General features: G+C 41.8%; 1 protein-coding gene across 1 annotated transcript; it reads left to right on the plus strand.

The window, feature by feature from the left end:
* Positions 1-648: 648 nt before the first annotated feature.
* On the plus strand, positions 649-16,512 carry tspan17 (tetraspanin 17; the record flags this gene model as incomplete). Its single annotated transcript, XM_079228943.1, has 8 exons — positions 649-738; positions 9,388-9,438; positions 11,509-11,655; positions 12,455-12,625; positions 13,145-13,270; positions 13,837-13,884; positions 15,714-15,830; positions 16,033-16,512. The coding sequence occupies 8 exons, from the start codon at positions 649-651 to the stop codon at positions 16,096-16,098; spliced, it is 816 nt and encodes a 271-aa protein (XP_079085069.1). The 3' UTR covers positions 16,099-16,512.
* Positions 16,513-16,930: the final 418 nt, after the last annotated feature.

Genomic DNA, 16,930 nt, shown 5'->3' on the forward strand with positions numbered 1-16,930 from the left:
GCGCATCTATTGACCTGAAACATAGGCGACTAAAGACAGGACACCTTAGCCTGCAGACCCGTCCTTAAGGCACAAGGGGGCGCGCGCGAGGTGAAAAAGAAAAGGGGCAAAAGCCAGCGCGGTGATTTCCTCGTTTGACAGCAAGGGCTTGTTTTACAGCACAAAACTACATGAAGATTTCACGGGACGATGCGGCAATAGAGATAATCGAGGGGACGTTTAGCTGAAGGGCCATCAGCTTCACATCTGTCTCTCGGTGCGCGCGCACGCCCCGGAAATTAACGTCAGGCAACTTTTTTTAACTCGACTGAAACGTCTTTCCTTGAAGTGTCCATGCATTTGTTGTTGTTAGCCGCTCATGCTAACCGCAGAAGTTGCCAGCTAGCTGGCCTAGCGAGCCAATGGTCGAAGCGAGGAGACGATAATTAGCCGCGTATGTTTTGATTTCCTCCACTAATGCGGCCCGGAGCGTGAACCCCGGCGGTGTGCGACGTTAGCCGATGGAGTCAGCTCACTGGGGCCGAGCTTGTTTTCAAGAGCTGCAGCTTTGGCCGAGCTTTTAAAGAAACTGCCGTGTTGAGCTAACGTTAACTATCTGACGGTTGGTTAGCTTCGCAGTTAGCCGCCGCCGCCGTGTCCCCCAGAAGAATGAGTAGAAAACACCATCATCATTATAAAGGAGCCGAGGTCAGCTGCTGCGTGAAGTACTTCTTATTTGGGTTCAACATTTTGTTCTGGGTGAGTAAACACAGTCTAACTAATGTTTCCAACTTTAAGTCTCGTTGAACTGGTAAAGTTAGCTGGATGTCAGTAACCGCTGGAGTTGGGAGACATTGAATTGAAATGATCCTGAGATGTAAAACGATCGTTTAAGTTCTCAGAAAAGTATTAAATTAATTTCCACGTGTTGTTGTTAACTTGTGGTAACTTGCTTGACTGATCAACTTGATTGTCCTAGAGGAAGTCACTAATTATCTTCTCTGGCGAGGATAGTCCTCAGGTGGGCTCTAACACTTTATTGTCATGGCTTTTAAAATATTAAATTTCACTTTTGTTAGGCAGACCACTTCTTCTCAAGGCGTTCTCTTTATTGTCCTCATGATGCAACTTTTTCCTTCCATGCAACTCTAAAATTGCCTTTTTGTTATCACAAATATCATCAGTCACTTTAAATAATCTACTTAATTGGCTATCTGTAGTTTCTAAAATGTAAAGGGACATCTTTATGGTTTGAGTGTAGCTGGTGGAGATGCACACTAACAAGACAAAAGCTGGGCTGATGTTTGGTTCTCGGTGGTAAAGATTGGTGCCATTGTGTTGTGAGAAACTACATGAATCCCATTTGTATTGTTGGGCCACTGGCAAGTTGGCCCACATCTCCTTCACAATGCTCCCTCCATATTTATCCCTCCTCCGTCTGAAAAGTTCCTCTGTTCAGCCTCCCTCCCTCACCCCGCCTCCTCCTCACCCGTCTGCATTGCAACGGGTGTATCATAATGTCTGTGGGTGAAGGAATGGCGTGTCTGTGTGCCTCAGAAGGTCTTCCCACACGCTGCTGGAGGGAAAAGGCCACACAGACCTGAATACCCTCCCAAGCCCCTCTCTTTTCAAGCGCCCCTTTTCACTCCCTCCTCGCTATAGTACTCTGGGCTCTGTGGGACAGCATTGTCTCGCTCACTGACACACCCACGATCGCACAAAGATGCATGGAAATAACAAAGAATGGGGGACGGGGTGTGATTCTGTGTTTTCTCGCCCTCCCATATGTTCTGATGGACGCATCAGGCACATGGGATCCACATGCAACTGGATCTCTTCCTTTCGTCACCACCTCCTTGTTCCATAACACTCGCCCCCAAATGTGGGAGTGTTGCACTATAATCTCTGACATGTTTGTCTGTGTGTGTATGTGTGAGAAACTGACGGGACAGGAACGGCCAAACATGTCACAGGCCAGTCGCAAGAAAAAAGTTTTTTTTTACAATTGATCTCACAAATGAAAGATGCTCTTTAATTCAATTGGACTGAGCAATCTACCAGGAAATGGTGCTATGGTGTTGTGTCTGACTCGTATAGCGTTCTTTCAGACTGTTTTGACACTCGGGCCAAAGCTAACAGTCCCGTGTCTGAGCCCTCTGCGAAACAGTGGAACAAGTTCCAGCTCGCTGGCTGTTTCCGTTAATAATTGTGGGAAGATGTTCTCCTCTTGTCTGAGTGCTGCGAAACAGGACTTGACAGACAAGCTAGTGCATTGCCGAAATAGAGCGAGATGGGGTTTGTTCTCCACAAATCAACCCATTTGTCTTTCCCACAGTGATCTTGTCAGGCTTGAAAATGCTGCCCAAATTGAGACAGAATGCTTATAAGACCCTAAACTTTGTGAACAAAAGGGAGCGGTGTGAATTCTCCCTGTGCCGTGCTCGCTGTCGACAGCCAATCGTTCTTTCCCAAGAACAACGTACCTTCTCTCGTCCTTACAGCAGACGCATTCCTCACATCCACCTAATTAATAACTTTTTTACTGCCTGAGCTGCTAAAAATGTTTGGAAGGTCTGCATGCTGTAATTACGAGCTTGTTAAGCTCTCACCAAGTTGCTGAGTTGGTTCGATGCAGGCCGTGTGTCGTTAGCCGGCCCAACGCTTCCAGTGTGACTGTTCACGTTGGGTTTTCACATCACAGCTGTAAACTAGTGTGAATGCAGTCATTTGCGGACATGTTACTCAAGCTACATCTGGAGGTAGACGGGGGTTCATGTTTCTACATGTTGTAGACGTGGTAAACATCTCTGATCGCATTGGAAGAAAGCAAAGCAGAGTTTCGACTGTGTATAGTAAAGCTGAAATGATTAGTACATTATTAAGTAATTGACAAATTTATCATCGTTTCAGTACATTTTTTTTCAAGAAAAAATGCCTGTGTGTTTTACTCTTTAGTAGTCACCGGTTTCCACTGATGCAATCAAATGTGAACAGGAGGCAAACGTCCACTCGCAAGGCTTTTTATTTTCGGATTCATTTTTTATTTCAGTTCTGGAGCGTTTTACATGAGTCATTTGGGTCTACACAATATCTGGATGTATCTGAATACACAATAGTACTATTGTATAATAGACTGATCAGCTTATCTCCATGATGGCGTCATATGTTCATGACCCATTCCAGTCAGATATATCCTGGCCCTAAAACTTGTTTTTAGTAACATGCTGTGGTAATTAATCAGCTAAATTGGTACGTTGATATTGCAATCAAGTGTGACTGCAAAATGGCAGCACCGGTGATATCGCACCCTCAAGAATGTCTGTGTTCAAATGGCCGTCACATTAGAGATTCAGCTTGTTAGTGAGTCAACAAAAGGGCAGTCACTCTGGAGTATGTCTGTATACGCTGTGTATTTGTGATGTTGTGTCTGTCCAGGCAGCGTGGAGCTTGGTTTGTCTGCGAGTCAGTTGAGGTTAATGAGATCAGCTGGCTTAAGGAGGCATCTTCTCAAGTGTTGATAATCTCTCCATCTCCATATCCAGAGGAAGTCCACACTCTGGGACATACACATCTTGCAGCAACATTTTATATAAAAAAATAACCAGAGCATCCTGATTTTGAATAACGAGGCGATTACGGGGACATCTAGTTCCAGATTTTGTTTATTTGCTCGGTGATGAAGGCATATAGATTGGAGAGATACAAATGCACAGAAGAAAGGGAAAACAATTGCTTCCTAGAGCAGGTGAGATGTAAAGAAACAAATTCATTTTTAAAAACAATATGTCTCCAAAGAAACACAAGCAATGAGGTATAAACTGAGCAAGAACAAAAGCGCAGTTCTGTGCTTTTCTTAGTTTTATTGCTTAATTGCTGAGTGATGCAAGGCGATGGATGAGAATAAATTAGCATTGACGAAAAAGCACTGATAATCTGAAGAAGGTTTTAGTCTTAGGGTAGCATTGACCGAGTTTAGCACAGGGCGTGTTTCAATACCACCGACTAAGCTGAATTTGACTCCGGTGGCTCGCTGTGTGGGAAACGTTAGATGAAAGGAAATAACACAAGACCGGTACAAACCTGGGTTCAGTTCAGCTTCAATATACTCATTCAGTCACATTCACTTCAATCAAACCTTATTGTCCCAGGAGGGAAGTTTGGTTAGCAGATAATGCTCCGTAAAGAATATGCTTACGTCATGTTAAATAGTGTGTTCAGGTCAAATACAGAAACACACTTCACAACATTGCCATGTGATACTTTTGAAGTAACCGTAGCTCAAGTCTCCGCAATAGAGGAGAAAAAGAAATACATTTACAGGGCTCCTACGCAGTATGGAGGAAAGAAAAGAAAGTATGGAATAATATTTGTGTTTCCATACTATTGTCCCTATTCTGTTTTTTTTCTAAAATATGACATTCAAAAATTAAAAAAAATACATTACCGTAAAAGTTGAGTTACAAGCCGCTACTACCTTCGGTCAGTGTCCCCATTAACTCCCCGCTGTAGCCAGGTAGCGCCCCTGCTAGCGCCCCTGCTAGCCTAGCGCAACACTAGCTCCCGAACAATCACCGACGGTAGTGGGACCAGCCCCGGCTCGACACCGACTCAGGCAGAGGGGACGTGGGCAGCAGCAGCAACGGGGAGCTTGCGACAGCGGGGACACCCACCGGAGGTAGAAGCGGCTTGTAACCCGACTTTTACCGTGATCATTGAAGCAAGAGTGTTTTTCATGGCGTTTAGAGCATGTTTCCCACTATGTGAGGGTGAGCGAGTTCGATGCCGACAGACTCGGGGTTTAGACCTGTACGTCACAGCCTGTAAAACTGCTCTGCTCCGAGTGCGAGATGTTTGACAGCGCACCGCCGTCCAAAGGCGCTTCGCTTCGGCGTGTGGACTGAACAGCCATAATAGGTAAAGGCTTGACAATCCTATAAAGGCTGGAATTTTGAAATGAAAAATGTGTAGGAACCCTGGATTTAGTTGTGCGTCTTTTTCTTTTCCTTAAATTTATTTGATTTTAAGTTTTGTTTGGCTGTGTTGCTTTTCTGAAAAAAGGGCTCAATTATTGTGTTTTAGAAATGTAGTGACTGGTACCATTCACTGGTTGAGAAAGAGACTGAGAAATTATGTAAGAAATAGTAAGCAAAAATGACAGCGGTGGTGCGAGGCATGTTGGCCTCCTTTGTGCTGCCTTCAAGCTCCATCTGCAGCAAGGGGAATATAAATCGACATGGCGTGCATTGAGGTACTTTTGATCTAAAAGAAGTACTATTCTGATGTCTGGAGCAAAACATATTTTTTTCTTACTGCTTTATTGGATAGTTCATAGGAGAGAACAAACAGGAGAGATGGGAAAAGAGATTGTGATGCGTCCATAAGCAGGGAGTTGATGATTCACAATATCCATGAATAGTTGTGTATTTACACCAACTAGTCGACCTATATTATTCATGGAATACTGCATGATCAACTTTATGACGCATGGCATCAGTCGGTATGGTTTCTGCGGCTCTGGTTGCTCCAGAAATGTCTGCTTTCTCCACGTTATGAAGATACTTTCTGAAATGGATGAACGTACTAAATTCTGGTAATGTTCCCACTGAAATCCAAGCCTTTCATCGATGATCTCCGGCTAATTATGCCAACTGAAAGTTTCCTCAACTCCTGATTTCCTGTTGAGTACAGAGCGATGGAAACTAGACAGGAAGTGCATCATCCATGTGACGGTGGGCAGGCGTTTGGTAGAAAATATCTCCCTGAAGGAAATACAAAATAATATAGATCAGTAAATACAAGTTTCTTATATTTTTTTCTTCTTTGCCTTTTTAATGCTGCAATAAGCAACATTAGTGCAACATCATTAGTGGGACTCCTAACTTTAGCATTTAATGTCTGATATTGGGAATTGCCTTTATTTATGTTGATGATGATGATTACTTGCCACCACTTTGTTTCCCATTCGAGGGCAACTTCTCGGTGATAAACTAGAAATTGTCAAATCTAAGTGCTGCTTTATTGAACTTTACATTTGGGCTGTGTGTTTCATTTGGAAAGAAGGCCCAGGTTCAGTCGAGCCTGCAGGGGCCTCATTACAGAAACATGTCCTAACTGCTCGTCCTATCGTAACTTAAGTTTCAAAGACCGGGGAAATTCAATCTTCCCAATCCTATTACAGAAGCAATTCCTAAAGTAGTGTCTGTGTCCTGTCCTATTTCAGACCTCCCATCTTATCTTTACTTAAGAAATCCTAACTAACTGTACATTTGATACGCATTCGTCTGGTCATATCTATGTTTTAGAACATACACACCATCTGGATGCCACCCTAAAAAACAAAGTGCATTAGTGGACTGGAGGACCACCGACAGAGCCCCATGCGTCCTGGTAGGCCTCTCCAGAGACGGATGTAGCACATCAGAATTTAGTACTTACTCTATGCCATCCTACTGTAATTTCAGATTCTTAATTTTGGAAATTCCTCAGTGATGACAGTTCTGTAATAGCTAAATTCCTATTCTAAGATAGGATTTCAGACTGAGGAAGATTTTTGAATAGAGGCCTACTGTTTGTTCTCTCAAGGACACAACTCCCAAAGTCCTTAAATGGAATGTAGAAAAGATTCAGAAATCACTTGATGCAATGACATCCACTTAATTTATATTTTATTTGAAAATAAATTAAAACTGTTACGCAAGTGGCCTAATACTGCCAATTTTAGCTTGTTGTGTACTGCAAACAGGTCTGACTATGATACAATTTTCATGCAGTGAATATATATTTTTAATTCTAGAGAGCAGTTTTTTTCAGTTTCATCGTCATATGAGTCCATCCGAGTCCCTGTCATTGCCAAATTAAGGTTTTTATTTATATTTTGATATAATGGAGAATTAATTAACTATATAGCTTCCTTTTAATGACAAAATCTGTCTGAAGCTCATGTATATTCACAGAGTACTGTGAATAACATCCCAATTCTACTTTTCTCAATTAAGAATGTCAACATTTACATATTTTCTTTGATTTCGCATGCCAATAGTTATTGAATGTTATATAATTAATCATGATTAAGCATTCACAACTGGTCATTATCCACAATATCTCGAGAATCAGTCAGTCATATTATACCGTAGACAGGGTTGTATAACAGTGGTTTCCATGCTGTAAAGTGAGAGTTGTTTTCTTTGTCTCCTTTTAATCTATGTGGATTATTTAGAGTCTGAGACTAAATGGTTTAATGCTCCTACTCTGTCAGTCTAATCTCCTCCAGCTGATCTCCACGTGGCTACCTTGACATTTCCTCTCTTTTTAGCTAAAACTACCACACCCGTCACTACTGCTTGTGTAACCAGAACATGCCTGAACCAACCACTCACCGTTCTGTTTGTTGGTCTTGTTATGTGTGTGTTTCCCACGATTTTAATCAGCTTCCCAGCAATATGATTTAATCCAATTTCAATGGAGCTATTATATTTCTGGCTCTGTCGTTGTAGTGTGCCTCAGTTAAATTCATTCCCTTCCCAAATCTCTAAGGGATGACATTTTGTGGCAGCTAAGCAGTTGATAAGAAAATTGTATTATACCAATAAAACCACACAATAAGAAATGTGGAATATTCACTTAAAAATACACAATTAAAGCCTCACAATCTATTTACATCTCTTTGACAAATTACAGTTTGAAAATATCTAACTTTGTTATAAATAGCACAATTAAATTATGGAACAAAATTGCATTACAGTATTCATAGAAGCACGCAAATTTGGCATCATCCCTCAATAAAAATAAAATAGTTGGAGCTCAAGTAGGTGAATTAAACATTTATTGGATATAAATAAGCACATTAGGTTTCAGTCATTTACAAAAATGAACTTCAGAATAAATTCCCTGGGACAAAACAGGATTTTTCTTTTTAGATAATTACAGCTAAAAACCTGGACTAATAAAAACATTTAAAGTGTTAAAAGATGTAACAATATACAATGAATGATCATGATACACAACATGCTGCTGAAGGAACCATCTAAACATTGCTCACTGCAAACGTTGTTTGATGAATGGAATAAATATCAAACTTTTAAAAAGCAAACATAAAATGGTAGAAATGCAATATTTCTATAACCGCATTACCACAAATGAAAAAAATATTCTTAATGCAGTACAACTTTATAACAAGACAAAGTGATGGAGATGAAATTTATAATTTACTACCCAGATTCCTCTAATAGGTGTGTGGCTCTCTAGACGTGCATTTTTTCTTGCTTTGTACAAAATCAAACAAAGTGTAGAATGAAATCACAAAGTGCATATCTATTACTTGTAAAACAAAAATGTAATTCTCGGCTGAACTGTGAATTTTTTTTATGATGCTGAAAAAACAAAACATCCTTACTTGTTTATATGAAGCTCTTTTTAAAAATACAGAAAGGCCTTACATATAGAAACAATTTATTAGATATTGGTCGACCATAAAAAAGACATTGTCGGAAGATAGCAATAAAATGAAGCAATTCCATGAGGTGTGGACGTGCATTAATGGGGTCCTATATGACTAAGAAATAAATTGAAGAACCATTTGTTTTGTGGCGGTGAACGTGTTAATGTTTCATCTTACATACTATCCTGCATTATATGGTATACTTCAGAGTTTCTCTACTTATGGTGGTCCATCTCGAGCAGTCGCTCCAGTGCTTTTCAAAGTTCTTGTTTTTGGTTCGTGTTTTACGCTGAGCCCTACAACCATCCTTTACTGGGACAGGAGGCTAATGCTGAAGGGATTATCCTTAACTCTCAGGATATCACATCCTCCAACCTCTTCAGCGTGCACTGCACTGGCTCTAACCTGCAATAACCTGATGTCATGATTCATTCGGTCCACAGCCAGTTAAGACTTTTCTCAGAGGCTAGGTTTCTTTAATGGCTCTAAAAGCCAACTTTCTGAATCAGCTTCTTTCTACAATGATGGGGTTCTATGTAAACGCACTATTAACGGCCCGTTTTAAAAGAGTGCTTGTTATTTTCACAGAGGTTTCTGTACATGCTCTTGTGTGTTTGATTGATCCAAAGTAATCCATGACATCACCTTTTTCCAACGGCCTCACCCACATCAGAGTACAACAGAGAGTAAAAGGGCTGTCTAGCAGGTGTGTGTGTGTGTGTGTGTGTGTGTGTGTGTGTGTGTGTGTGTGTGTGTGTGTGTGTGTGTGTGTGTGTGTGTGTGTGTGTTTGTGGGGGGGGGTTAATCACTTCTGATTTACAGTCTGTCCATTACAATTTGTCAAAGTGAAAAGTTTCTCTATCTCAACTTCGTTTGATGGTTATTAAATCTCAAATATTACATTTCTTCATTATTCACTGTTGCTTTCCATCTGACAGTGAAGTGACTCTTTGTTGTGCTTTGTGTTACAGTTACTAGGAGCCGCATTCTTGGGAATCGGCCTGTGGGCATGGGCGGAGAAGGTAAGTTAACACGAGACGCACGCACACACACACACACACTGTTGAAATGCAACACGATTGCCTCGACAATATAGCTCAAATACCTTTCTTTACTCCGGCGGAAATAAGATGGAAGTATAATTTGCACGAGAGAGTTTAGGTGAAAACAGGGCTTTTAAGAAAAAAGGCGTCGTTCCTGTTACGCTTCATAGCACTCAAAGGCACATTACCTTATAATGGTCCCGGTAAACATGCCCTGGTAGTCTCAAGAAATATGTTATATTGCTGTAGCCAAAGTGTTATTTGTGAATGAAAAGTTTTGTTGAGCCAACATATTTTTCCAATAGTAATGGCTACAAATAAGGAGTCAAAAGGACAAAATTACAAACACATTTGACTCATCGCTACCACGAATTCAGTGTCTTTACCATCACAAGATGTGTGCGAGATGACTTCTGTATATTTTCCACAGTATACTAGCAGCAAACATCAGATGCTGCTATTAAACTCTCATCTGCAGTGGCTCATGACCGCATTTATAACGCCTTCCTATCAAGTTAACAGTCAATTTGTTCATTAATTAGCCAGAAATTGTACCGGTCTGTTCAGTAAATGCTGCACCAGCGTGGACGCATGTACTGATTAGCAACGTCCGGTCATGGACTCGATGCAAATAGGCTTGCACCGGAGTACCTTGGTGGAACCGTGTGAATATCTTAAAGGGATTAGACCGAATGATGAATAGCGGGTCCTGGAAAGGCATAGTGGCGAGTTTGGGACTCAGTGACTATGATTTGGTTTCTAGCCCGCAGCGTTCAGCCAGATTACATTGTTTCAGTGCTTCATGCTTGAATTCAAATGAAGGCACTTTATTCTGCAGGAATGCAATAAAAACATCAGAATGCAGCGATGCCTCTGTCCTATAGATGTTCCTGTGCTGTGGGAGCTTAACGTAAGCAATGTGAGATTTCAGCTTCTTCGGCTTTAGCCGCAAGTGTTCGACATCTGCACTGTATGTGACAAGCGAAAGGCACGTCAGAACCGAGAGCAGGCACACGCCCTCCCTGGTGGGATCCATTTCAAGATTGGTGCGAAATATAGAAAGAGTTGGTGAGAGATCATGCACGAACCAGAACACGTTGTATATGAACAAGTGTTTTCACTCCCAAACTGCACCTCTCTAGTGTGCTACCTTGTGACATTGACTCATCTTCCAGTGGGGCCCCCTCTTTGGCGTCGCGGTGAGATTTCTGTTTGAGCAATGTGTCGTTGGGAGGCATGATGCCGACCAGAGACTGACAGGAAAACATGTTGGACACACTGTGGCCTCGGGGTGGTGAGGGCAGGATATGCAGAGAGGAAGGACAGACGTCCGTTTGTCAATGTTTGCTCTGAACTCTGCCTCTTCTGATAAAAAATACTTGTTTGAATTGGACAGAGATCTGCTTTTTTGTGCTAAATTCATACCAAGTAAAATGGTAGAAAACCCTCTGGGGATGTGTTAGTGTATTGACAAAGCAGAACCATTTATTGCCAGGTATGTTTCCATACGAAGAATTTGTCTTTGGGGGCTGGTGCAAACATTAGACAAACAACAACAATCAACACAGTGCAAGAAATAGAAACGTATTACATTTACAATAGAATTTAAAATAAAGTGCACAGATAACAGCACTATAAACAAGTGTACAGTAAGTAGTGTATGTGAAAGTGTAATGTGGGAAAGTGTCTATATTCGAAGTATAAAGGGATGTGCAGGGTAGTGACCAGAAGGAAAATTGCCCTGGGACGACAGTCAGTCCATTGGGACTCGGGCTCTGTTAATGAGCCCGACCGCCGACGGGGAAAAACAGTTTGTGTGGCGTGAGCTCTTGGTCCTGATGGACCACAGCTTCCTGCCAGGGCAACGTCAGCTGGCCTCTTGGTTTAGTTTTCTCTATTTGTCTTTGATATCACAATCTCTTTTCAAGGTTAACTGTGTTTTTGTAGAGAGCGTGTTTTTGCTGGGACCTTGTAATAGAGATAGCAAGGTTTTAAAATACATTTATATTATAGTCAGAATTTGAACCACTTTTTTCCCCTTTCCCTCAGGGCGTGCTGTCCAATCTGACAGCCATCACAGACCTTGGCGGCTTCGACCCCGTGTGGCTCTTCATCGTCGTGGGAGGGGTCATGTTCATCCTGGGCTTTGCTGGCTGTATCGGAGCGCTCAGAGAGAACACCTCCCTGCTTAAATTTGTAAGCCAGCTCCCGACTTTCTGAGCACAGACACCATTTCAACCACTTCACGCCCCCTTAATTCTGCAGTTCACACCAGAGCTGAGGCTGTGACTGCAGCAGGTGACTCATCTGAGCCAAATGCTCTGGGTGGTTGCATGGCACAAATATGTGTTGGCTCATTACGAAACCAAGTTCCGTTTAATCAGAAAGTAATGATCAGAAACGGTGATTTGAGCTTCATAAACCCCCAAAACATTTATTCAGGTCTTTTGATCTGTAAGAAGTATTGGGATTATTCTCAGAACCAAAGTCACAGCAACACCATTTTGGGAGTTTTTTCTTTTTGTCTAGTTGTATTGATAACTAGATGTGACTGACGGAGACAAACATGCCTTGTTGCTGGCTGCGATTCTGAGGAGCTATTAACTCCAGCCAGTGTCCATTAGCAGCAGTAAGTCAGGCGTCAGAGCGAGGAGCTAATGTGGCTTTTGTGCATTTATCATCAGGCCCGTCTCCTCCTACATTTACTGTAAAGCGGATGATATAACGGCACCTATGGGACTGCGGTTTTTGTTGCTGCACTCTCACTCAGCAAATCAGTACAGGACCTACAACCAGACCTGCACAGGGACATTACATCAGAGCTGTTGTCCTTTTATTCTTTTTTTTTTTTATTTTTTTATCAAGAAATGACAGAAATAATGTTGTTGGTGCTCTGATCCATTTAGAAAACATTATTCTCTTTGTTGTACCCAGATTCCCTGATTGAAGGGACTGATGTATTGTTTTTTGCTTTTGTGTTTCATGTACTTCACAGTTTTCTGTGTTCCTGGGTTTGATCTTCTTCTTGGAGTTGACGGCGGGGATCCTCGCCTTCGTCTTTAAGGACTGGATCAAAGACCAGCTCAACTTTTTCATCAACAACAACGTCAAGGCCTACCGCGATGACATCGACTTGCAGAATCTTATCGACTTTGCCCAGGAATATGTGAGTCAACACCTACTGACTGAAACATGTGTCACTTAACAGTAGAAAACTCCCTCATAGCGGCTCATGTTCCCTTCCTGGAAAAAGAAGACACCCCCAGCTCTAGAAATGTTGTTTTTCAAATGAGTTTCAAAGCTGTTGTTGAATCAGGCCAGTTCTGGGCAGAGAGGAGACCTAGTGAGCCACTGCGATTGTGGAGCAAATCCCATGATTAATGTGATTGTATTTCCTTCAAATGATTATCCAATTATATGAATGAGACAGTTTAGATAATTGGCTCCCGAGTGTAAACACTGGCCTCGGTCATAACGTACTGTAAAGGCGATTAGATCCTCTGTTGCATCGCCATCTGTGTCTCACTATCTGTAGTCGCTACCCGCCACAGTAAGCTGGCTACCCACCCAAGTTGACCTGAGCCAGGCTCTAAAGAGCTGTTTAAAGACCAGATCAGAGCAAATAAATCTGTCTGTTAACTGGAGTTGGCTGCCTAATCTCTGCCTGTTGTTGCTGCTGTCTCAGTGGTCATGCTGTGGAGCTCACGGGGCCGACGACTGGAACCTGAACATCTACTTCAACTGCACTGAGCTGAACCCCAGTAGAGAGCGCTGTGGAGTCCCCTTCTCCTGCTGCGTCAAAGACCCTGCAGTGAGTCATTCAACCATACCGATGCATGGTTAATAGTGCATACTTACATGTCATGATTTGAATTCATAATCTAGTATAGAGTTGTAACGATTTAAATTCATATGCAGCTAACTCAATAATAGAATAAGTGTTTCAGTTAAAATGCCACTGGATGTCTTTTTAGTTTTGGACAAAACAAGGCATGTTAAAGAAAAGATCGATGGAGAAAATAATCTGCAGATTAACCGATAACCTAAATGGATGTTAATTGCAGCCCTTAACTAGTTTTCAAATTGCAGTATTTCTTTCTACTTTTTCTCTTTAAAAGTAGAAAATGGACAAGAGTAGAAAAGAGTCTTTTGGCTTTGTCAGACAATTAAGGAATCTAATATGTAGCAATTCTCAGTTCACGGATTGTTTATCAATAGCTTGTTATAAAGTTACTTTTTAAAGCAGTTACTTACTTGCGTAGTTACTTTATTTCTGCTCTGGTCACTCAGACTTTAAATAAGACATTCAACATCTCAAACATTGTGACCAGTAGCCGAGATGGAAAGGCTTTTCACATTTTTGTGTTGTTCTTACAGGAGGATGTCATCAACACGCAGTGTGGTTATGATGTTCGGCTTCAAGTGGTGTGTATCTCTATACATGTCTCTACCATGTCTATATGTATATGTGTGTGTGTATGTATGTGTATGTGTATATATATGTGTGTGTGTGTGTATGTATGTATGTATATATATATATCTGTATGTATGTATGTATATATATATATGTGTATGTATATGTGTATGTATGTATATATATGTATGTATATATGTATGTATGTATATATATATATTTATTTATTTATTTATTTATTTATTTATTTATTCAGTTTACTTCACTCTCCAATTAATCTCTTATCTAGTTCTCTGAACATGTACATTGTGATTCGTTAATTTTTCAGAACAATCTAGATAATTTCAAGTCTCATTAAATCTAGTATTTTAAATGGAACCAATTCGCAGTACAGTCGGTGTCGGTAGCGGAGCGTGATTGACATTCAGTGCCTGCCTTTCTGCTCAGTGAATTACTCCTGAGGGCGAGTTGATCAACAACCTGTTTGATTGAAACGATCTCATCATTCATGACGTGTGGAGTGGCAATTGGGTTCATTTGTATTGGGCTTGATTGCTTGTCTCAAACCCCCAATAAAAAAAAAGTTAATGGTTTAAATAAAACACACCTATCAAATTTAGATGTTCACAGCCTTTTTAGTTCACATTCTTGATGCGAAAGGCGTAGAAAAAACACCCAAAAACGTGAACCCAGCAACAGTTGTCCATCACAGAGGATGTGTAGGGTTAAGTCGCACACGGGCCCCTCTTCGTGCTTCTTGCCTTAATAACAGATTGTTCTTCTGACGGGGATAATTAGGCTCCAGTTATAGCCTCAAGAGCAGCCTTACTACACTCTGTAATTGGCAACTGGGTTATGCCAGTCCGTTCCCTTTCCCTCCGTGTGTGGGTGTGGTGGTTACAACTCACTGCACTGCAGTCAGAGAGATTGCTGTTGCTAGGCACACTGCAATACAGTGAGCCACCTGCCACAGAGTTGGTATGAATTAATTTCCCCTGTGTGCTCTTCTGCTAATGCCCTGGCCATTGACATTTTACTGAAACTATCAGTGATGTGCAGTAAGTTCCTGTGCAGCTTGTTTATGGAGTGCCGGCCGGGGAAGAGGAAGAACAGGAGACACGGGGATGACGGCAGCACAAAAAAGGCGGGGAGGTGGGGGGGGGGGGGGGGGGGGGGGGGGGACGGTGCTGAAATAGCTTGAGAGGAAGTTTGCAGCCAGGACAACATAGTGTTTCCTGCTTTTTTTATTGGCTGCCAAGGGGCTCCCTTTAGCTTCCATTGGTTGGAAGCAAGCTTTCAGGTTTTGCATGAGAACAAAGGGTTTGCCTGGTTGAATTGTCTTGAAGAGTAACAAAGAGAGCATTGTATAGGGAACTGTTCACACCCATTCTTACAATCCAATTTTAGTGTCTTAGCAGCTCTAAATTACACCTTTCTTTATGTCCGTCCCTGAATAGACCATGTATATCATGGTGCGACTGACAACACAAACAGCCATCTGGAAACAGCTTCTGCCTGTTTGTTCAGTCCAGACAGGGTCCCCCGAGAAACTAAATACACTGCCTTGATATTCTCCATGATGTCCAGACACTGAGCCGCTGTAATCTAAGAGTGACTCGGCTATCATGCCCTCCTCAGCGGGGAAGGAGTTACTGCTCAAAATGCTATCTGTGTTTGTTTTGTTCAGCGTTAGTCATAGGTCAGAGTTCTGGTGTTTGTTTAAATCATGCAAAAGGCCAATGTCCTGTCTGAGTGTGCATCATTTGAATGTGTTTTTTAGGAAACTGTATAGTCACTCTTCATCTGAATTAACTTCTGATCTGTTCTTGTTGTTAAAAAGGAGCTGGACCGGCAGAAATATATCTATACCAAGGGCTGTGTGGGACAGTTTGAGAAGTGGCTTCAGGACAACCTCATTATTGTAGCTGGGATCTTTGTTGGTGTTGCACTTTTACAAGTAAGGAGACCCTGTTTGTAGGTGTTTTTTTTCTTACAAATATTTACACAAGGAAACCTAGTGCATTAGAAATCAAATATAACTTAACAATATGCTATGGGCCTGCTTTTGTATCATCACTGCCATCTAGTGGTGACAACGAGTAACATCACGCAAACCCCTGTAACTATAACATGCTGTATTCTTGTGCTTTCCCCTCCAGATTTTTGGTATCTGCCTTGCTCAAAACCTGGTGAGTGATGTCAAAGCTGTCAAAGCCAACTGGTGACAGGAGGGGTGAAGACGGAGCTCCGTCCCTTAGGCCCAGCAAGGTCAACGCAGCACACAAGACCCGTCCAGATGAAGACGGAGAACCGAGACCCGTCAACACTGCTTTGCCGTTGAGCTAAGCAGCACATATGCACTCTCACACTTTTCTACGTGCATACACAAAGAGTTTACTTCCCTGTTTTACCAGTGACACTTGAATGGGGAGAAGAATATCCCACACAAACCAAACAGTCAACACTTTGTTTACCACTCAGCTGGATTTGAACCCTAAAATACAGAGGACGGTCCTGCCTCCTTCATAGTTAGACTCTTTTTATTCTTTTTTTCTGTCTGCTTCCTCTGATGTTTTTTCTTTGGACAAGTGTATTTATGGGGCGCAGTTGCACAAGGACTCCTGTCAATTGGGAGATTGAAAGCCATGGATGATATAAACAAAAATAAACAAAGGAAAAGGGACTTTTAGTCTCCTTTTTTAGGTCCAGCATTACATTGTCACACAGCCTCCTTCCACTCAGTGAGGGGTTTAACATCTCTGCTGACAAACAGCCTGTTTTTAAGAGCTTGTTCCCACTTCCTGCTGTAGGGAATCGTGGGTGGCTGGCCTGCCAAAAAACACATGGATTCCTCTGCGTGTCATTTTTCTTTTATCCATCCTGAATGTTTATGACCACTGAACAGACTCTGAACACCGGCTGGTCACGTCTGCAACTCCAAATCGTTTCAGGAGATTTCAATTTTAACTCAAAGTGTAAAAAGTGCCATTCATTTCCAGTGATATTTTTGTCCCCTTCCTGTTCTTCACATGGAATTTCCGCCCCACAATACCTCAG

The sequence above is a fragment of the Taurulus bubalis genome, assembly GCF_910589615.1.
Source record: "Taurulus bubalis genome assembly, chromosome: 13".
Classification (NCBI taxonomy): Eukaryota; Metazoa; Chordata; class Actinopteri; order Perciformes; family Cottidae; genus Taurulus; species Taurulus bubalis.